Source organism: Mauremys reevesii, linkage group 7, assembly GCF_016161935.1.
Source record: "Mauremys reevesii isolate NIE-2019 linkage group 7, ASM1616193v1, whole genome shotgun sequence".
In the NCBI taxonomy this organism is placed as follows: Eukaryota; Metazoa; Chordata; order Testudines; family Geoemydidae; genus Mauremys; species Mauremys reevesii.
The window spans coordinates 95,707,320-95,728,902 of record NC_052629.1 but is presented as its reverse complement, the minus strand read 5'-3'; the positions used below and the strand labels follow the sequence as shown (position 1 = coordinate 95,728,902).

At 58.1% G+C, this 21,583-nt stretch overlaps 1 protein-coding gene across 5 annotated transcripts; it reads left to right on the top strand.

The window, feature by feature from the left end:
- The first annotated feature begins 4,532 nt into the window (after positions 1–4,532).
- LOC120368781 (dual specificity protein phosphatase 10-like) lies at positions 4,533–19,958 on the top strand. Of its 5 annotated transcripts, none has more exons than XM_039481316.1 (4): positions 4,533–4,651; positions 14,991–16,165; positions 17,995–18,327; positions 19,261–19,958. In XM_039481316.1, the coding sequence occupies exons 1-4, from the start codon at positions 4,626–4,628 to the stop codon at positions 19,530–19,532; spliced, it is 1,806 nt and encodes a 601-aa protein (XP_039337250.1). In that variant the 5' UTR covers positions 4,533–4,625; the 3' UTR covers positions 19,533–19,958. The 5 variants fall into 5 exon arrangements, with proteins under 5 accessions (XP_039337250.1, XP_039337251.1, XP_039337253.1 ...); XM_039481317.1 differs by lacking the exon at positions 4,533–4,651 and adding an exon at positions 10,598–10,730; XM_039481319.1 differs by lacking the exon at positions 4,533–4,651 and adding an exon at positions 13,341–13,397.
- The last annotated feature ends 1,625 nt before the right edge of the window (positions 19,959–21,583 follow it).

Genomic DNA, 21,583 nt, shown 5'->3' with positions numbered 1-21,583 from the left:
TAAAAACTCAGTCAGGTGTCAGCAAACAGCATGTGTGTGACTGGCAGGCTGGGCCCAGCAAGGCTGGACTGGAAATGCAAGAGGAGGATAATGGGGGCGGGGGAAGCTGACCACAGGTGAGGGGTGCAGCAGAAGGCAGCCTAAAGAGAGGGGGGTGGGGGCAGCAGAAAGCTGCCCACGGGATGGGGGAGACATCAGAAGGCAGCCCACAGGGGGAGGGGGGAGCACCTAGAGGGGAGCACAAGGCATTTAATGGGCTAGGGGCCAATTAGGGGGCAGCAGAAGGCAGCACATAGCCTTGGGGGCAGCAAAAGGCAGCCCGCAGCTGCGGGGAGCAGTGGAAGGGAGCCCGCAGGCTGGGGGGAGAGTGGAGGGCAGGAGAAGGCAGCCCACAGGCTGTGGGGAGGAGAGGGGAGCAGAAGGGAGCTCGGAGGGTGGGAGGAGAGTGGAGCGCAGCAGAAGGCAGCCCGCAGACTGGGGGGAGGAGAGGGGAGTGTAAGGGAGCCTGTAGGCTGTGGGTCAGGGCCGCCCAGAGGGGGGGCAAGTGGGGTAATTTCCCCAGGCCCCGCAGGGGCCCCCACATGAGTTTTTGGGGACCCTGGAGCGGGGTCCTTCACTTGCTCTGGGGGCCCCAGAAAACTCTCACGGGGCCCGGTCCCCCGGAGCTTCTTCCGCTCTGGGTCTTCGGCAGCAGGGGGTCCTTCCACTCTGGGGCGGAAGGACCCCCCGCCATCAAATTACCGCCGAAGCGGGACCTGCCGCCGAAGTGCCGGGTCTTCGGCGGTAATTCGGTGGCAGGGGGCTCCCGCCGCGGGTCTTTGGGGCACTTCGGCGGCGGGTCCCAGAGTGGAAGGACCCCCTGCCGCCGAATTACCGCCAAATGGAGGCCCCCCGCTGCCAAAGACCCCAGGCCCCCGGAATCCTCTGGGCAGCCCTGCTGTGGGTCAGGATCCCCCCCCCCTCCACCAGCTCTGCCTTAGAGTAGGAGTTTCTACCTATAAAGCCCCATGGAGGGCAGGAGGGAGGTGCTGGGGGGTCCAGATACATGATCAGGTGAGGAAGGCAGGGAGCTACTCTGCCGTTAACCCTTCACTGTCTTGTCCCCATCACCCAGCAACCCTGGCTGCTGGACTGAGTGCCTGGGTTGCGGGGGGTGCGGGGCTGGGAGCTGGGACTCAGCTCTCCCAGCTGCAGAGAGGAGTCCTGAGCACCAAGACAGAAGGTACCATAGGTCACACTGAGACACAGAGGTTACAGGGGTCTGTGTTTCTTCTGCCCCCCCAGCAGGACTTTCTCACGCAACCCCCTGGAACCTCGGGAGCATTACCGGGGGGCTGCTACTCACTCTGCTGCACTGTAGGTAGGGGCTCCCCCAGGCCCAACTGTATCATCGGTAGACTCCCAGGGCTGCCTCCAGGCCCTGTTGCATTATGATTCATAGGGATACCCCCAGGGCTGCTCCTGGGCCCCATTTCATTATAGCTAGAGGCACCCTCAGGCCACACATGGGCCCTATTGCATTATGGGTAGAGGCACCCCAGGGCTGTTCATAAGACCCAGTGCATTATGGACAGGGATAACCCGCATAACTGCTCCCAGACCAATTGTATTATGGATGGGGCACCCCACAGAACATCTCCCAGGCCCTAATGTATTATGAGCAGAGGCATAATGTATTATGTTCCCAAACCCTGTTGAATTATGGGTGGGGGCACCTCCTAGGGCTGCTTCCATGCCCCATTGAGTTGTAAAGGATTCACAGTAGCCTGGGAGTGTAGCAAGATAAAAAGGGGCCAAACTCCCATAATCCCCCTGCCCACTGGGTCCCAGAACCGGCAGGATGCCAGAGTCACCTGTAAATGGGAATCCTCTCCCCTTGGCATGGAAACACACCCCCAGCAGAGGGAATGCAGTGCCAATTCCTAGCCAGCAGGGGGCATCCCCTCAGATGACAGGGGACATCGCCCCAGATAACAGGAGTCAAAACAAGATTAAAGAGTCGGGGAGGGGTAGAAACAGGCCTTGAGTTACTGACCACGAGAGGGCCCTACCCCTGCTGCAAATAACTCCATTGGCCCTGGGGTAGGACAAAGAGAAGCCCCAGGCCACCCACCACAAACAGAATAAGACTGCCCAAAAATCTAACCCCTCCAGGAAACACAGACAGAACTATGGATATGCACCCCACAACTTCCCCTAAAGAAGCCACGACTGAGATGGGCTGGGATTTAAGGGCATCGGCAGGGCTGGGGTGGGAGGTGGGCTGGCATAGCCAGGTTGGGGAATTATGGTTTTCAGTCTCACTCTTCTCTCTGTGTTTCCACCCCAAGTCCCAGCCCCCCTGTCCACATGCTCACTGGGCACAAGCTACAGGAGAGATGATTGGATGCACTGATACACTGAATTGCATCTGTGCAATATGTGAGGATGCTGGAGCTGTGTGTTGCACAAGGGCATGCAATGCACAAGGGCATCACCAGGAGCATGTGAGATCCAGGCACCTGGTGCCCAAGGATGCCCAAGCACCTGGTGCCCCACCACCACCTTCTTGGCTTGAGTAAGAGGCAATTCCCCCCCTCTGAGAACACCCCCTCTCTCCACCCACCTGCTTTTTGTCTGTCCCCTCAATCCCAGACCTTTCAAGGCAGGGTGCCCTGATCCACCTCCATTGATTTGCAGACTTCCCCATCCCCCCTTAATTAGGGACCAGTGGTGTTCCTCTTTCCCAGTGCAATTCCTTGTCCCCCCCAACATAGGGAAACTCCAGCCCCCCACCTCCTGACCTCTAGAGCAGGGACCTGCAGTACAGTACATCCTTCTCCCAGTGCATCCCCCCTGCAGCCCCTTCCCCATGGAATCACGCACACACACTTGGTGCAGGGAATTCTGACCCCTCACCCCAAACCCTACAGCAAGGACTTGCAGTGAACTCCCCTCCCAGGGGCATTTTCTCCCCTTCCCCTGTAGTCATAGAATATCAGGGTTGGAAGGGACCTCAGGAGGTCATCTAGTCCAACCCCCTGCTCAAATCAGGACCAATCCCCAGACAGATTTTTGCCCCAGATCCCTAAATGGCCCCCTCAAGGATTGAACTTGCAACCCTGGGTTTATCAGGCCAACGCTCAAACCACTAAGCTATCGCTCCCCCAGTACAATTGCGCCTTCAACACCAACCCAGACCATGTAACTGTGGAGCACCACATGATCTTGGGAACCACGGAAGGATGGAGCTAGGCTCCATGCACCAGAGGGGGGTGTTGATGGGTGGGACCATGTATAGGATGGGGGCACATGCTGAGATACACGACAACATGCCTGTGATCTAATATTCATGGAGGCTGTTGACATACACTGGGGATGTGTAACAAACATGAGCACATACATGGGTTTGCCAACATATATGACAACATGCATGGTAATTAACACACATAGAGGATGCTAACATGCATGACAACATATATGAATTATGCTAACATGAATGGCGGGTGCTAATACATGTGACAGCATACATGAATATGCTATAATGGAGAGAGGGTGCTAACATATGTGACAATATGCATGGGAACTAACATACCTGAAGGATGTTAATATGCATGACAACATACATTAAATATAACATGTATGGGAGACAAACATGCATGGAGCTGATAACATCATGACCCAATGCTAATGTGCATGTGTGCTAACATGAATGACCACATATATGGAATGCTAGCATGCATGACCATGTGCATGGGGGATACTTATATATCCAAGATTGCTAGTAGCCATGGCAACATGCATGGAGACAGTAATACACATGGTGTTCTTCACATGCATGACAGCAGGCCTGGAGGTGATAAGTCATACACTATGCAAGTATAGTCTTTCTCCATTAGATCCATACCTATGCCATGGCTGAGATGCATAGCACAGCAAGGGGAGCAGGATTCGGGTCAGGAACACCACACTAGAATCTTCTCCTGCAAAGCATTCTGGATAATTACATATGTAACTGATTAACCGTGCCGTGCTCAGGGGGAGCTTTGGGCAGGTGGTCTCTGAAGCCAGGTGGGTATGCCCTAGTCAAATTAATAGGGTTATGGGATGGCAGGGGTTAAGCCCTGTGTCCTGGCCTAACTCCAGCTTGGATCTTTCTATTGCCACCCACCTCCTTGATTCTTCCTCACTGTGTACCCTTAGGTGTTAAACAGTCCCCATAACCCACCCCAGAGGCAGCTGCTTCTCAGCACCAGGCGAGGTGTCCCTGTATCAAAAGCCCTGAGCTCTGCCCCAGAGATGGCTGCATCTAAGTGCCTCCCCTTGTGTTGTTACTCTGAATCCCATCCCCTCCTGTGCTGCCTGCTTTAAATCCTGCAGCTGGCACATCCCAGGCTAATGGGCCTTCACAGGGAGTGGTGCTGATCAGGTCAGCTGATCACCACCCACACGGTGTCTGTCGATACCCATTAGAGGGCAGGGTGGCAGTATCACTGTGTCCCAGCTGCATGGCAGCACCTGACTCAAGGCTGGCGTGGGGGGAGCTGTCCAGCTGCACGCACCTCTTCCTTGCATTGCAACCTCTGCGGACGCCAGCTACGGTCTGATCACCCTCCTGCCTCACCCTGTGTGCACATGCCCTGTCCATGTGCTTGAGAATCAAAGATGCAAGGTAAGGAAGGGCTGTTAGCACCCACTGTGAGCTGGTGTGCACCTTGGCACCTGACATGCCAGCTCCCTGCCCCCCCTGCAGGCACCCACCCTCAGATTCCCCATGTGTGCTTGGTGCCAGCTGGATCATTTCCCCTAAGGGTCGGGAAGGAAACTCCCACCAGCACACCTGCAGCACTGGCCTGTCAAACAGGTGCATTATGGGAGTTGGAGGACCCTAGGTGGGCCCAGTGGTCTGTTCCAGGGTGGAGGGGAGGGAGGGATACCAGTTGGATGGGCCCATTGGTCTGATCTGGGGTGTCAGGGGAAGTGAAGGATGCCAGGCTGGATGGGCCCATAAATCTGATCGGGAGTAGATGGGTCACCAATCTAGCTGTATCTGCTCCCAGGGCAGGAGTGCATTAGAACCAGCGGAGGGCTGACCGGAAGGGAGAGCAGCACACCAGAGGTTGGGAGACAGCAGTGCCCGATGCTATCATGGAAGGGGAGGCAGCACTATCATGGGTAGGGTGCTGTGGGCGAGGGGGCAGTTGTGCCATGGGGGAGGCAGTGCTGTGATGGGGGAAGGCAGCGCTGTCACATGCGGCAGGGGACGATGCTCATGCTCTCAGCCTAGCGCAGGGGACAGTATAGATTTGTCTGCTGGGTCTGTTCTGGCTGCAGGGAGATCTGTGGCGTCAGAGATCGACCGGGTAGCGCGTGGGTGGGGCAAGTTGCTTGTCTCAGCAATCTCCCTCCATGCTTGGGGCAACATGGGGGGCGGAGGATCCAACAGATACCTGCAGGGCTGACCCCTCCCCCTATCCTCCTCCCCAGAATTCCCTAAAATAGCACAACCCCTGCAGCAGCTCCCAGAAGATGCTTCCCCCCTGCCCCCTGCCCATCTAAGCTGATCCCCTGTATCCCATTCCCTGCCCCCTGAGCCAGCCAATTCACCCATCCTTTGGCTGGATCAGATCCAGTACCCCCTAGAAGGAAAAGACCCCAGATCCCAACCCCCACCCCCAAGTCACTGGTAACACAAGCTGTTCATAGTGTGAGTTAAATAACTGTTGTGTCATTAAAAATAAGCGTATACAGCCACTGCTGGGCCCAGTAACAAAGAAGAGCTTACAAGCAAGTTACACAGTGCATGTGAGAAAATATGTGGGGAGACAAGGGGGCTGAGAGTCAGGGCTCCTGGGTTCTGTTTTCAGCTTTGGGAGGGAATTGGGGTCTCATGGTTAGGAGAGGGGGAACTGTGTCTGCACGTTACTCTGCTCCAGCCTCAGAACCCAGGAGTCTTGACTCTAAACCCCTTCTCCCCCACCATAACCCGCTTAGACCCCACTCTGTGCTGGGAATAGAAATCCCGGAGTGCTGACTCCCATCCCCCCACTCTAACCCACTAGACCCCACTCCCCTTCCAGAGCTGGAGTTAGAACCCAGGAGTCCTGACTCCCCAATGGCAGGAGAGACAATCTGATAGAAAGAGAGATAGAGACGCCAGACTGTTATAATGGTTAGTTCCATTCTGCCCCCGCCTTTCCTGTTTTGCTGTGACAATGGAACAGCCCCAAGAGAATCCCCCTCCCCTCAGCCCACTGCAAAATTATGAAAGAGATTTACAACTCAGCACGGAGCAACCAATTCTGATTGGCTGCTGATGACATCATTCCTGGGACCCCAGGAGTGGGATCTCTGTGGATGAGCCCAGCTGGGTAGTGCACAGTGGGTCTGGCCCTGCATCTCTAGGGAGCACCCCCACCATGTGTGTGCACACTCTCTCTGTCTCTCTCTCTCTCTCTCTCTCTCTCTCTCTGCTGGGGCAGCCCAGACACTCAACCACACAAACCCAGCACTGGGCTATAGGGTTGGAGGATCAGCCTGGCCCAGGGTGAGACTGCGTGTCTGATTGTACATACACACTCACGTTTGCATGCACACCTGCCTGGCACACATGCACACAACTCATGCCCACACACCCACCTGCTTAAATGCACACATATCCTACACAAATATACACACACATTAGGGAAATCATTCTAATGCTAGGGATAGCTCTGGAATAGGCTTCCAGGGGGTTAGAGCAGTGGCAGGGATCCCACTCCTTTCCCCTCCCCATCCAAGCAATAGGCCCCATTCTGCTCTCCCTCCACCCAAGGACATGATTCTGGAGTCCTTGCAGTGCTTCTAGATTTGCGCCTAACCACGGGATCTGGTCCTGGCTCTTTGAACCCAGAAAGGCATCCCACGTGCCCCAAAGCTCTGCCGTAACAAGCCGTGCTGCCAGCATATATAGTGCCTGGTTCGATGCTTTCCTCCTTGAAATCCCTGAGGAGCCAGAGCTAGGAAAGCCCATTTAGCTCTTGGGCATGACAGGACTGTGCTCAACCCTGGTGACTCATAGCTTTGGAAAGGCCCCGTGGGAGGGTGCACCGGCTCCCACGCCAGCGCCAGCAGCAGGGGGAAGGAGGATGCAAGGCAAGCAGTCCTGCAGCGTGACTGCTTCTGAATGAGGGATTCAAAGAGTTGGAGCCCCTCAATGCTGCCGCATGTCAGCTCTACCAGTGGGGCTAGTCCAGGTGGGCCAGGCTGTTGGGTTCAGTACGGGAGCAGTTCTGGCTCCGTGCTGGGTGCTGCCCCAGAGAGATCGGAGTGGCAGGCAGGAGGTCCACCCTAGGGATTTGTGGGATGGGTCCAGAATGGAGTTCTGTCTACCACACACACACACGTGTACATACGTATGTACGTATAAATCAGTAGGCAATAAAGGAACACCACCTCGGGCTCTAGTTCCCATTAACTCCAATGGAGCTGTGGCTAATTTACACCAGCTGGAGATCTGGCCTCTGATGTTGTGGTGCCTGAGTCGCCCCCACCCCATGACCTCACCAACGAATGGGCAGGGACCTGGAGCTGTTGGCTCCAGCTCAAGAAGTTTCTCGTTGAGCCAGTTCCAGGCTGGGCATGTCCCTGCTCAGCTGTGCATGTCACCCAGTGAGTAACATGCTATGCGGTCACCGGCCACACCTGTGTCAAAGTCCCCTCCCGAGATGCTGGTGGGAGGGAACCCACAGCATTCAAAACAAAGGCACTGAGATGCAAAGACAAAGCTGCCTGTACCAACCCTCCAGAGCACGCTCGGGGGCGGGGGAGCATGGTATGGTGTTGGCGTGAGAGGCAGCGTGGATTGCAGGGCTTGGGATCTGTTGGTCGTGTACAGTGGGTCTGGCTTGCATGGATTTGGGATTCAGTGGATGTGGAAAATGAGCATGATGTATTATCATGTGTTAATTCATTAACACATCTGTCACACATCTGCACTCTTACATGCTTAACACATATAGACAAATATGCACACATGCATATCCTGTGCATGCATGCATGACCCCATGCTTGCCCCATGCACACGTGTGCATGCATGCAGACACGTGAATTCCCAGGCGTCTACATGTCTGTTGACACATGACACCACATGCACACACACACACTCTTGACAGTTCTCACCACATGTACATTAAATACCTTCACTTGTCCAAACACTCAGATTCCCCACATTCCTGTGCCTGGATTCACCTCCCTCCCACACCTCTGCCTGTCCACACACACAGGAACATGCTCTCACACACCAGGTTCAGATGTGGGCAAAGCACAGAGAGCTCTTCTGGCAGAAGGCACCAGACATGTGAGCACTGGAGACACACCGGGGCTTGCACACTAGGCCCACTGCACCCCATCCTCCCACTCAGCACGGCAGGGTGGTGAGGGAGATTTGTTTTGAACCACCGGCTGCAAAGGGTTCAATACAGGAGACAGGTCAAAAGCTGGGCTGGGTGTGGGGGGATATGACCCTGTTCTGTTTAATTTCTTGCTCACTTGATTCCTACCCAGGGCCGGCTCTAGGCACCAGCGCTCCAAGCATGTGCTTGGGGCGGCACTTTCCAAGGGGCGGCACTCCGGCTCCCTTTTTTTTTTTTCCCCCTTGGGGAGCCGGCCCTGAGCAGAGGTGAGCTGCGGCAGTGGGGGACGTGGGGAGGGCTGCAGGAAGTAACCCCGGGGGGGCAGAGGAACCGCTCTCCTCCCCAGCTCACCTCTGCTCTGCCTGCTCCCCTGCACGTGCCGCCGCTCCTTTTCTCCCCCTCCCTCTCAGGCTTGCCGCGCGAATCAGCTGTTTTGCGGCAAGCCTGGGAGGGATGGGGGAGAAGCGGAGTGGCGGCGGCGCATGCAGGGGAGCAGGCAGAGCGGAGGTGAGCTGTGGTGGTGGGGGGCGCGGGGAGGGCCACAGGAAGTAACCCGGGGGGGGCCGAGGAGCCGCCTCCTCCCCCGAGCGTGTCGCCGCTCCGCTTCTCCCCCTCCCTCCCAGGGGTAGGAGGGGAAATGTGGTGCTCCCGGGGGAGGAGGCGGGGCTGGGGATTTGGGGAAGGGGTTGGAATGGGGTGGGGAAGGGGCAGAGTTGGGCCAGGGCTGGGGGGGGGGGGCGCAGGAAAATTGCTTTGCTTGGGGCGGCAAAAAACTTAGAGCCGGCCCTGTTCCTACCGTTCTTGGGAACCCCAGATATAAACAGCGCCTCCTGCTGCACTAATGCGTAGAAGGGATGGACAGAAAGAGGGTTCCTAGCAGTGGAGGGACAGAGACACAAACAGACATTATGCTAATTTAGTGACTCCCTCCCAGGATCTTAAAGCACTTTGCAAAATTCATGTAAGCCCCCCCCGCCCCCCCGCCACACTTTGTAATGCAGCCTTTAGAGCACAGAACTCCTGAGTTCTCCTCCCAGCCCTGCTGCAGACACCCAGCATAACACTGAGCACAAGGCCCTTCCCTCCCACATTGCCTCAGTTTCCCCATCTGTAAATCAGAGGGAGGGAGGAAGAGTGATAGTTATAAGATTGAAATAAAATGTGTTGCAATGGGAAGTGCTGCAGTAAGGAAAAGGGTGGTGGCGAGGGGGGTGGACAGATAGGTACCTTGATAGATGTGTATGGGAATGGATAGTTGGATGTGTATGGGATGGATGGATAGCTGGATGTCTGCAGGAATGGATGGTTAGCTGGATAATAGGATGTGTATGGGCATTGATAAGTAGATAAATAGATGTGTATGGGATGGATGCCTGGAGATCTGGTTAGATGGATGTGCATGGGGATGAATAGATAAATAGATCGACTTGGATGGATAGATGGATCTAGGGGGTTAGGTAGATTGGTTGCTGTCTATGGGGGTGGATGGATGAACGGATGGATCTAGGTCTCTGTGGGATTTGGTAAATCAGTTGCTCTGTGGGGTGGACGGATCTGGGTCTTGGGGTTCGGTAGATTGGACGCTCTCTATGGGCATGGATGGATCTGGATCTCTATGGGGGTTTGGTAGATCGGTCTCCATGGGGGTGGATAGATCTGGGTCTCTATGGGGTTAAGTAGATAGGTCACTCTCTATTGGGGGTGGATAGATCTGAGTCTCTATGGGGTTAGGTAGATTGGACACTCTCCGTGGGGGTGAATGGATCTGGGTCTCTACAGGGTTAGGTAGAGCTAGGGTGACCAGCTGTCCCAATTTTATAGGGACGGTCCCAATTTTGGGGGCTTTTTCTTATATAGGCACCTATTACCCCTATCCCCGTCCCGATTTTTCACATGTGCTGTCTGGTCACCCTAGGTAGAGCGGTCGCTCTCCATGGGGGTGGATGGATCTGGATCTCAATGGGGTTAGGTAGATCGGTCCCTGTGTTTCTCCAGCACCCTCCCCCGTGGACAGACAAACACACAGACAGGGCCAAGGGGGACTCCTGCCTTCCTTTCACAATGAAACCAGCTTGGGTCACGTGCCCCTGTGCCTCACCATCCCGGAGATCCGGGCTCGCTCTCATTGGCTACAGATGATGTCACCCCCATAGCCCCTCCTCCTGCTCCTCTCCCTCCTCCCCCCTCCCATCAAAGCAAAGCTTCCCCACCAGATAGTGGTGGGGGTGGGGGGAGTAAATAGACAACCCAGGGGGTGGAACCTGCCTGGGCATTGGGGGGACGCAGGGGCTGGCTTCCAAGGACCCCCCTAACCTCTACTCACATGGGCATGAGCCACAGCGTAGGGATCTGATGCAGGTAAGAGGGTGGCTGAGTATCCTGTACCCCCTCACCCCTGGGGACATGGGGGGCTCTGATTGGCACTCAGTGGTGCTAGGGGCTTGGCACGGGGGGTGCTTCTCCCCGGGGGATTTGTTTTGGGAAGGGGAACGTTCTGGGCAAAGGGGGGCAAACACCTGGCTGGCTCAAGGGGTCTGGAGTGCGAACATGTGGGGGAAGGGCGCAGCGCTTTGTGGGCAAGGGTGCAAAGATCTGGAGGTAGGGGTAGAGGCGTGTGTGTGTTTGTGTGTGTGTGGAGGGAGAGAGAGAGAGAGGAGACATCTCCGAAAGTGGTGACCCCCCAGCATAGGGGTTCCTAGCATGGTAGCAGCTTGGGGGTGTATTGTAAAACAGCTGGTGGGGGGGCGCACATCTGGAGCGGGGGCGCCGGGCGCTAATGAAGGAAGCTGGGGCAGGGGACCGGTTGGAACCAGGGAAGGGTTAAGCTGTCAAAGGTGGTGACTGGCAGCCAGAATGGCAGGGTGGGGGTGGGGGTATCCTGCTGTCTGAACGGGGGGGACACGGGAAGGAGGGGTGCGGGGACACCCAGCAGAGCTTGTGGTGGCTGGCAGCACGGCTTGTTACGGCAGAGCTTTGGGGCGCGTGGGAGGGGAAGGCTGGAGCTGTGATCATGGGTGACAGACGGGCTCCCACTCCGGGCAGGGAATGCCAGGCGCGGGGAGAGGATAGAGAACCGTGATGCCAGGACAGGAGGTGATGTCAGACTGGAGGGGGTGATACCATGTTGGAGAGATGGGGGCAATGCCAGGCTGGAGGGGGTGATACCATGTTGGAGAGATGGGGGCAATGCCAGGCTGGAGGGGACCAGGGGCAAAGCAAGATTGCAGGAGCGGGTGGGTGCAATGTCTGTGGGGGAAGGGAATGAATGTGGGGTGATGGCAGGCTGGGGGGGGCCATATCAGGCTGGGGAGCTGGGGAGCAATGCCAGGCTGGGGGGATGGGTGGCAATGCCAGGCTGGGGGTGCAGGACAAGTGTGATGTCAGGCCTTGGAGGGGGCTGAGTGGGATCCTGCAGCTGCAGGAGGTAACTGGGTTCATGGCTCAGCGCCATGGTGAGAGTGGGGGTATTGTCAGTCTGGCCAGCTGTGACCTTACCTTACAGGGAGCTGGGAGGCCCGTGGGACCTTGTGCCCGCTCTGTGCTCAGCGCTGCAGTGACACAAGGGGTTATTTTTGGGTTGTGATACCATATTAAGGGGCTCAGGGGGGAAGTTACTGGTGGCACTCCTGGGGATGGCCAATGAGCTCCTGGGCTTTACACCCCCACCTCCACATGTGTGTGCATGAGCATGACAATGACTGCTGGAGGAACATGCATGATTGCACTCACCTATGCTGTGACACACACACACACACACACACACACACACACACACACACACACACACACACACCCCTATGCTCAGGTATACAAAAATAGACACCCACCATAATCTGCAAAGCTTGCACACATACCCTCACCAACCACAACACATGCTTACCACAACACACCCTCCACAACATGCCAAAGCTTGCAAAGTGCACGTGCCCACCAGAATACACATTCACCACATCATATGCACAAGTGCACAAACACAGACTTGCACAACTCAGCATGCCAAAGCTTGCACACAGATGCACCCTCACATTGGTGCATGCTTGCACCACAGCACGCAGAAAAAGTGCACACACAACATACAAAAGCTTGCATAGGAACATATCCCACAGTGCACACTCCCTCCCCCCCATGATGTGCCCATGCAACCAGCTCAGCATGCATATACACACACATGCCTGTCCTGACACACACAGACACCCAACCACCTCATGCTCCTGTTAATTACCCCCAACCTCTCCATCAGAGGCAGGCAGCTGCCCACCAAAGAGCCACGTGCTCCCAGCACTGGGATTATTTCTCAGTTTAGAATGGGGCAAAATGTGGGAGAGGGTACACCCACCCTATGGGATGGGGGCTGTAGCTCTACTGTGGGGGGGGGGGTGTGCAGGGAGAAGGGAGGGGAGGGTAAGCGAGTAGGAGGAGTGGCATGGGGACAGGAGCTGGAGCGGGGTCTAGGGACAGGAGGAGACTGTAGCAGGAAGGTGGGGTGGGGGGCAGAGGGGCAGGAGCAGCTAAGCAGCATTGCCCCTGTCCCTTCCTCCACCCCCAGCTAGAAAATCAGTCTGGTCCCTAGCCAATCAGAATTTCTGCAGGTGGAAGAACAGCCCTCTCCCAAACCAGGCAGAATCCACAGGGAATCTTTACTGCTGATTGGCTGGCAATGGGTATCACATACTGGGAGATGGGGTGGCCAAGGATACAGTCCTCTGTTCCCAAGAGCTGGGGGTGCTTTGGTTCATGGCACTAGGGCTGCCCCCTGCTGACAGAGATGGGGACAGCTGTCTGAACAGTTCCCCTGCCCTCCTACCTCACTCTGCCCAGCACAGCATTTCTGGGGCCAGCTGGTGAGCTCACCCCTGGGTGGTAACCTGAGGAAGCACGAGCCCCTGTTGGGCGCTGCCAGCCCCTGAGCTCAGCTGGGTATTTTTAGAGGTTCCGTGATTTTGCTTTTCAGGGAGGGACTAAACATGTTGCCCCAGGGACCTGGACTAGCCAGCTAAAGAGCAGAGCATGTGGGCATGCATTGGGGTGAGCGCGCACCAGTAGGAGTGTGCACTGGTGTGTGCATGGGCGTGCACTGGGATGAACGTGCACCAGTTTGTGTGCTCTGATGTAAGTGCCTATGCATGCACTGAGGTGGGTGTGCACCAGTATGAGTGTGTGCCCTGGTGTGAGCAGGCACTAATGTGAGCACACATGTCCATGAGTACAAATGTGAGTGTGCATGAGTGCCAGGGGTGTATGTGAGTTTGACTTCACATAGGCGTGTGCGTGCATGGAGATGAGTGTGTGTCTGAGTGCGTGTGCTGGAGAGCGTGTGAGCGTGCATCTGTGTATGTGTGTGGCTGAGTGTGCAGGAGTGTGTAAGCCCATAGGCCTATGTGGAGCTGCGACTGTGCATGGCTTTCCCCTTACGTGGATGCACGTGGGTGTTCTTAAGAGTAGCTCATCCCAGGCCCTACAGCCCTCGATAGCCCCTGGTCTGTTGGGGAAAGATCCCAGGCTAGAAGGGCACAGACACCCCTCTCTAGTGGGGGGGAACCCCTCCCCCCCGTTCTGCAGTTCTCTTCCTCACGTTCCCCCTGCTGCCAGAGGCGCTGATGGGAGTAGCCGGCCCTGTCACCCCGCTTTAGAGCACAGCTGCTGTCCTGGGGGAGCATGGGGAGCAAGTGCTCCAGGGCTGGCCAGATGGGGGACAGAATCACAGGGGAATGCTGACACAAGGCAGGGGGTTGTGGGGAAAGCAGAGACCATCACAGGAGTGGGGGGGCTGGAGAGGGGGTCAGAATGGAAGGGGGGATGGGGCATGGACCCTCAGTGGGAGACAAAGAGAGGAGTAGGGGGAGGTCAGAGTCGCTATGGGAGCAGGAAATGGGGAGAGGGGCTGTGTGAGGATGGGGGATGGAGTGCTGGTGTTGGGGGGCACAGAATGTAATTTCCCACATGATTCCTTCATGGCCCCAGTGGGATACGCTTCCCCCTAGGAGCCCTGTACCCTGGCCACGTGGGTGATGTGGGGCTGCTGGTAGCCGGAGCCCACCAAGGCATAGGGGAGGCGGGGGGGTTAATCTCTGCTGGCGCAGAGAACGGAGACGAATTGGCCTCTTTGAATCTGACTCAGCCTCAGGGGAGCATGGGGTGCTTGGAACTGATAAGGCACCAAAATTGGGGAGGGGTGGAATCTGCAACCAGGAGCTTGGACCAGGAGGGCCTGCCCAGAGCACCCCCCAACCCAGCTGCTCTTGCCCACCCCCCCAGTTGCTATGGTTTGTATAGGGATCCCACTCCCAGCACTGGGATGCAGGCACCCTGGGGGGGAGGGACTATTTAACTGCAAAGCCAATAGGGAGCCAGGACTCTAGTGCTCCACCCCCTGACCCTGGCTGCAATGACTGGACCTCACCTGAAATATCAGAGCTAGAGTGTGAAGGGTTAAAATGCTTTTGGGAGGGTGTGAAATGAGTTTGCTGGGTCTCAGCCCTGGTGTCCCTAGCAGGGGGTGTGTGTGCAGGGAGGCACAGCTTGGCTGGCATGTGGAGAGGATTACTGGTGTGGGGACTACCCCTCTGTGCCCCCTTAGTATCCCACACCCCCCTGACCCTCTCTCCCCTCTCTCTGCAGGTCATCCTTCCCAATGCCTCCCTCACCCCTGGAAGACCGCCTCTCCGTCCTCCAGCGCCCCAAGACCTTGGCTTTGCGCCTCAATCACAGCTTCCCTGCCGACAAGCAGCTCCTGTCACCCCAGGCACGGAGACCCCCGAGCCACCCACCCCCTAAGGACCGAATCGGGGCTGCCCCACCCTATCAGGAGCCCCAGGCCTGCCTCCCACCCCCTCACTCCCACACCATCGACATCAAGTTGACGGTGGGGGCCGTGCAGAGCCGGGCGCGTGAGCGCAACCTCTCCCTGCAGCTTGACCTCCAGCAGGGCGGCAGCAGGTCCTGCGAGGGGCCGGAGCTCAAGGTGCTGCTGCCTCAAGCCAAGCTCAAGAAGCGCTGCTTTAAGGAAAACTCGCGGCCGGCCAGGGGGGACACCCCGTCACCCGCTTCCTCCTGCTTCTCCAGCCCCAGAGCGGGCACCATGCACCCCTTGAAAGGCGGCTGCCGGGGCTGCTGGCGCTTGATGCGCTGTGACGACACCAGCCCCAAGCCGGGGCTGCGCTCCCTGGGGTGCCTGTCGTGCCGCTCCAGTCTGGCTTCCCTCAGCTGCTCCCCGCCCTCGGTCAAGAAGCTGGGGTGCTTGCCCTGCACCCCGTCAGCCCTCAAGTCCCTGGCCTGCCTGGCATGCAACCCCTCAGTTAAGTCGGTCAGCTCCTCCTGCAGCTTCTGCAGCAGCGACCCCATCGTGGCCTACGACCCCCCAGCCAGGAGCTCGCCCCCCTCCAGCTACGACGAGGATGACTACAGCGTGCGCACCATCTGGCCTGAAGAGCTGGCCAAGAAGATGAGCCGTTCCCGCACCCAGCAGCAGGGGGCGCCGCTGATCCTGGATTGCCGCAACCTGATGCAGTACACCAAGAACCAGCTGCAGGGCGCCATGCACTTCAGTGTCTCGGATGCGGCCGGCAGGCGGCGCCTCCAGCAGGGCAAACTGGCCGTGCTGGACTTCATGGCCTCCAAGGACCCCCACGACTCCCTGCAGCGCCTCTGGCCCAAGGAGCAGCAGAACGGCTGCTGTGCTGCAGTGGGCGAGACCCCTACCCCTCCGGCCCCTCCCGAGCCCCCCAAAACCCTGCCCGCCCAGAACCTCCACCTGGTGCTGGACTCGCTCAATAAGGAGGTGCAGGGTAGGAGAGGTAGGTGGGCATGTGGCGACGGTGGTACCAAGGGGGCGGGAGGTGGCAGGCTGTGGTGGGCATGCAGGGGGTTGGATAGGGGGGAGGATGGACAGAGGGTGGGTGCACAGAGGGGAGAAGAGCGAACCTGCCTTCTCAAGCACGCCTGTCCTGGCTGAGACCTGACAGGGCTTCTCACAGAGATTCCTAGGGCTGGGGAGAGATTTCCCCCCACCCCCTCAAGCCAAGACCCCTTGCAGTGTACCCTCATCTCCAGGACTCACCCCTCCCAGTGCACCCTCCCCTCTCCCAGGCTTGACTCCCAGACCTCTTGCAGTCCCAGACCCTCCAGCTCCTGCACAGTGCGCCCTGCCTTCCCTTCCCGCCCCCTAGCCTTGTACTGCCCCTCCCATGGCCTCCCCTCATCCCCCAGCGCAGGACCCTCTGACCTCATCCCAGCAGGATCCATAGGGAACAGATGGTAGAGTTAAGGGGTGGGGGGGCCAGTGCAGCTGGCCCAGGCTCCCCCCCCCCCCACCTGCTCTGAGCCTGTTGAATGGGATTGATCTCAGCCCAGCTGGTGACATGACATCACTCCCCCTACCCCACTCCCTGCTGGGACACTGACAGCCATTGGACAAAACTGTGACCCCCGTTTGTGATGGGAGCCAGGCACTGGGCTGCTACCATCCCCGCAGCTCCCCTAGTTCCATTGGCCCTTCCCCCCAGGCTCCCCCTCCCATACATGTCTCTCCCTCCAGCATCTCCCTTCCCCCCAAATTTCCCCCCTCCCTCCACCCCAGCTTGGGCCCACAGAGAGACTCAACCACATTTTATCCAGCTGGCCTTAGGGCGCTGGCTGCACCCCCAGCCCAGGAGCGCTTGCAGGCTGCAGAGTCGGGGTGGGCGTGGGGGGTGCCAGCCCTGGGGGAGGGCAGTCAACAGAACAGGGAAATGGTGACATTTTCTCTACCCCCCGGTGCAGCTCAGAATTTGGAGTGAAGGGTTGTGGGGAGAAGGTCAGAGATTGGGGGTTAGTCTGGGTGGGGGTAGTTCAGGGCTTGAAGGTCAGTGTTCGGGGTCTTTGGGGTCAAAGGTCAGGGACTGGGGTGCATGGTGTGCTTGGGGTGAGGGTTCAGGGCTGGGGGGACAGAGGCACTGAAGGTTGGGGTAGAGGAGGTTTGCAATCCGGCTGGGTTGAAGGTTCCAGGGCTGTAATTTGAGCTGAGTTATAAGGCAGGGCCGGAGTTTGGAGGCTCAGGCCAAGGGGCCCCCCTGAGTTTGGTGGATTCATAAACCGGGGAGCTGTTGGGCTGGGAGGGTCTGAGCTGAAGGGTCCGGGGTGAGTTTCTAGTCTAGGGTTCAGGGCAGAGTAGGAGGGGCTGAGTTTCAGGAGTTCTCAAGGGATGGTTTCAGCTGGGGAAGGCTGTGTGTGGGTGGTCAGAGTGGGGAGTCAGGCCAGAGGGGTTCTGAGTTTGGTGATTCACAGGCTGGGGGGCTCTGAATTTGGTCCAGTCTAAATTTGAGGCATCAGCTGGGGGGCTTCTGAGATTGGGGGGGTTCACAGGCAGGGGGGTCTCAGCGGTCTGACTTTAGGGGGTACAGGCCAGGGGTAGCTCTGAATTTGAGGGGTTGAGGCCAAAGAAAGGTTTGAGTTTGGGGGATTCAGGCCAGGGGCAGCTGAGTGTGGGGGATTCTGAAGCCAGGGGTTTGAGTTTGGGAGATTCAGGTTGGGGGTGGTCTGAGTGTGGGGGTTCACAGGCCAGGGTCTGAGTTTAAGGGGTTCAGGACAGACGCAGGACTGAGTGTGGGTCCATGTGCCCCCTGTGATGTTGAGCCGTTGCCTGCAGGGAGTGTGGCAGTGCCGCCGTCAGAGCCGCTGGAGGAAGCTGTCGGGGTCCTGGAGGGGGTGGACGGGGACCCTGGGGGGCCACCCCTCACCCCCGACCTGGAGAGCGCAGAGCTGAGCCCCATCCTGCCATTCCTGTTCCTGGGCAACGAGCGCGACGCGCAGGACCTGGAGCGGATGCTGAGCCTCAACGTGGGCCACGTGCTGAACGTCACCACCCACCTTCCCCTCTACCACGCCCAGAGTGGGCACCTGCGCTACAAGCGCCTGCCTGCCACCGACAACAGCCGCCAGGACCTGCGCCAGTACTTCGAGGAGGCCTTCGAGTTCATCGGTATGGGGGGCGGCTTGGGAGCGGGGAGGGGGGCTGGGGTGGTGTCCCCAGGAGTAGAGAGGGTTGGGGACAGGAGGCCGCACCCACCCTGAACACTGTGCCGCTCCCCACCCCCACCCCCCCCAGCCTGAGGAGATGGGTCAGCATGTGAGGGGGCACAGCAGGGCTGGGGGAATGCAGGGGATTGGGTAGAGGGTTGGGGGCATTCAGGGGGTTGGGGGTGCTGGGCATAGTGGGGGTGCAGGGGCTTGGGGGTGCTGGGCATAGGGGGGGTGTGCAGGGGATTGGGTAGAGGTTGGGGGCATTCAGGGGTTGGGGTGCTGGGCATCGTGGGGGTGTGCAGGGGATTGGGTAGCAGGGTTGGGGTGCAGGGCATAGTGGAGCGTTCAGGGGATTGGGTAGAGGGTTGGGGGTAGGCAGGGGGTTGGGGTGGTGGGCATAGTGGTGGTGCAGGGGATAGACTAGAGGTTTGGGGTGCAGTGGCTGGGGGTGGTGGGCATAGTGGAGGGTTCAGGGGATTGGGTAGCAAGGTTGGGGTATGCGGGGGGTTAGGGGTGCTGGGCAGAGTGGGGCTGCAGGGGATTGGGTAGAGGATTGGGGTATGTGGGAGTTGGGGGTGCTGGGCATAGTGGGGGTGCAGGGGATTGGGTAGAGGATTGGGGTATGTGGGGGTTGGGGGTGCTGGGCATAGTGGGGGTGCAGGGGATTGGGTAGAGGGTTGGGGTATGTGGGGGTTGGGGGTGCTGGGCATAGTGGAGGTGCAGGGGATTGGGTAGAGGGTTGGGATATGCAGGGGGTTGAGGGTGCAAAGGATAGGGTAGCTGGGCTGGTGGTGCTGAGGGTAATGGGGGCTGGAGGGGGTTTGGTGCAGGGCTGTGTACAGGGCTGGATGGGTAAGAGGCGCTGACCCCCCCATCTCTCCCCTTCCCCCAGAAGAGGCACACCAGCGGGGGAAGGGTGTGCTGATCCACTGCCAGGCGGGCGTCTCACGCTCAGCCACCATCGTCATCGCCTATCTGATGAAGCACACACTGATGACCATGAGCGACGCCTACAAGTACGTCAAAGGCAAACGCCCCATCATCTCACCCAACCTCAATTTCATGGGGCAGCTGCTGGAGTTTGAGACGGATCTCAACGCAGGGGTCACACCCCGCATCCTCACCCCCAAGCTCAAGCTCACTGGGGTGGAGACCGAGGTGTGAGGGAGGCCTGGGCTGGGCCAGGCCACCCATCTCAGGGCGGGGAGGGGAGTGTGTGCAATAACTGGACGGACGGACGGGCTTCCAACAGGCCAGGCCTGGGGGCCAGATACCAGGGCACCAATGCCCATCCTGCCCACTTGTGCCCCACGTGCCACCAGGTGCCCGTTGATAGAGGGCTGAGGAGAGGGGCTAGTTTTTACCCCAAGACTAATCTCTGCGTGTGCGTGCGGTGGAGAGGGCTGTTGCCTGCTATTTATTGGGGTGTGTGTGTGTATTTTGGGGGTCCCTGTGGCCTGTTGCTCCCTTGGCCTCTCCGCTCTGGGTGCTGCGTTGCTGAAGTCCGCTGTGGAGAAGGGGGGGGGCCCTACAGGGATTTGGGAGGAACACAGGCCAACCCCCCCCCTCCAAAAAAAAAAAAAAAAAAAACTAGCAGATTTTTTTTGAAAACTCAGGATGATCACAGACTTTCTTCCAGACTGATTCACAGCGCCAACATGGATGGAGTTTTGGGGGCCCCCATAGCCTCCCCACTCTATATTCTTTGGACTCTGCTGCTCCATACCTGACCGTCAACCTGTTATACTGACTGATGTCTTAAAATGACAGTAGCACCTTTCCTGTGTACAGGGGGGGGGGGGGGGTTGGAGGATTACACTGGATGGGGAGGTCTCCTCCCCCAGCGCCCAGTATAGGAGAGATACCCCCACACACACTCCCTCCAGGGCTATACAATTTAGTAAATCAGAATAGTCTTCCATTAGGGGATATTTATTTTTAAAGACTTGGGGAGGGGCTCCAAAGTGGGGGGTACATCCTTCGCTTTTGTACCATGCTGGTTCATTTCATGAGGCTGCTGGTTACTGTCTCTTTAAAATGCCCTCCTCTGGGGGGAGGGGGAGATTTGTGGGGGCTGGGGAGAATTATGGGGAGAGGGGTTTCTTATTTATCTGAGATGCAATAGGAGTTTTTGGCTTTTAACCCTTTTTTCTCTCTCCTCCCCTAAATGGGGGGGCCTCTACAGTTAATGGTCCTGCAAAATCTGGGTGAGGGGGAATTTCTCTTCCCCCCATTTTAATGTCTTCCAGCCCCTCCCCCTTCTTTCCAGTGCTAAGTTTGGTTCCCCCCCACCATGGAGGGTGAAGATATGAGGGGTGGGTGGGAGTGTGGGGGAGCCAAAAATGAAGGGATGGGGCCAGTTTCTGTTGGGGGGTGACAGCAAAGGGAGACCCCTCCCCCTGCACAGAAAGAGGCACTGCCCACAATCCCCCCCCCCCCCCCGGCCATATGCACGCTCATCCACACCCCCTCTCCGGCCGCGGTGCCCACCTACGGCCCACAGCCCCCGTGCCCCGGGCAAGCCCCACCGGAGCCCCCGTACCTGCCTCTCCCCCCCCCCCCCCCCGAGCCATGGACATGTGCCCCCTTGTGCCCTCATGAGTTCCCAGGTGTCCCAACACCCCAGCTGGAGCTTCAACCACAGGGAGGGACCCACGGGGTCCTGCTCTTAAAGCTGGAGCCTTTCTGCTGGCTGAGCTGTAAGGCCCAGGTGTTAGCTAAGGCTGCAGCAGGGACTAGACAGGGCCCAGCCCCCACTGGAGGAAGGCAGAGCCCCACCTGGGGCAGGAGTGGGTTAGGCGCATACAGGCATCCAGGCAAATGCATGAACCCACTCACCAGAGACCCCCCTATGCACTCACCTGCCCCACCCCCATTACACACACGTTCACAAGCCCCCTCCCAGACACCACTCTCCCCATTCACGCAATCCCATCCTGACACAATCACACCCCTGTCTGCCCCAGAGCCAGTCATGCAACCCCCCTGTCCTGCACTGGCAGCTGGCTAGGGGGCACTGCACAGCCAGGGGCTAGCGAGCGTGCAACAATCCCTGCCCCCTCATCCCCTGGGGTGGAGGCTCGTATCGGGCTCCCCCCCTTTTCCCCACGGATCTGAGAGCTTTGTATTTAAAGAGGCTCTCCCACCCCCAGGCATAGGAGCTTGGAGTGTGCGGGGGGACTCTGCTGTTTCTCTTTGGAATTTGTCTTCATTAT

Coding starts and splice junctions, on each gene's coding strand:
- LOC120368781 (XM_039481315.1), top strand. CDS start 14,828: ATGAGTTTGCTGGGTCTCAGCCCTGGTGTCCCTAGCAGGGG. Junction 16,166..17,994: donor GGAGGTGCAGGGTAGGAGAG/GTAGGTGGGCAT, acceptor CGTTGCCTGCAG/GGAGTGTGGCAGTGCCGCCG. Junction 18,328..19,260: donor GGAGGCCTTCGAGTTCATCG/GTATGGGGGGCG, acceptor CCCTTCCCCCAG/AAGAGGCACACCAGCGGGGG.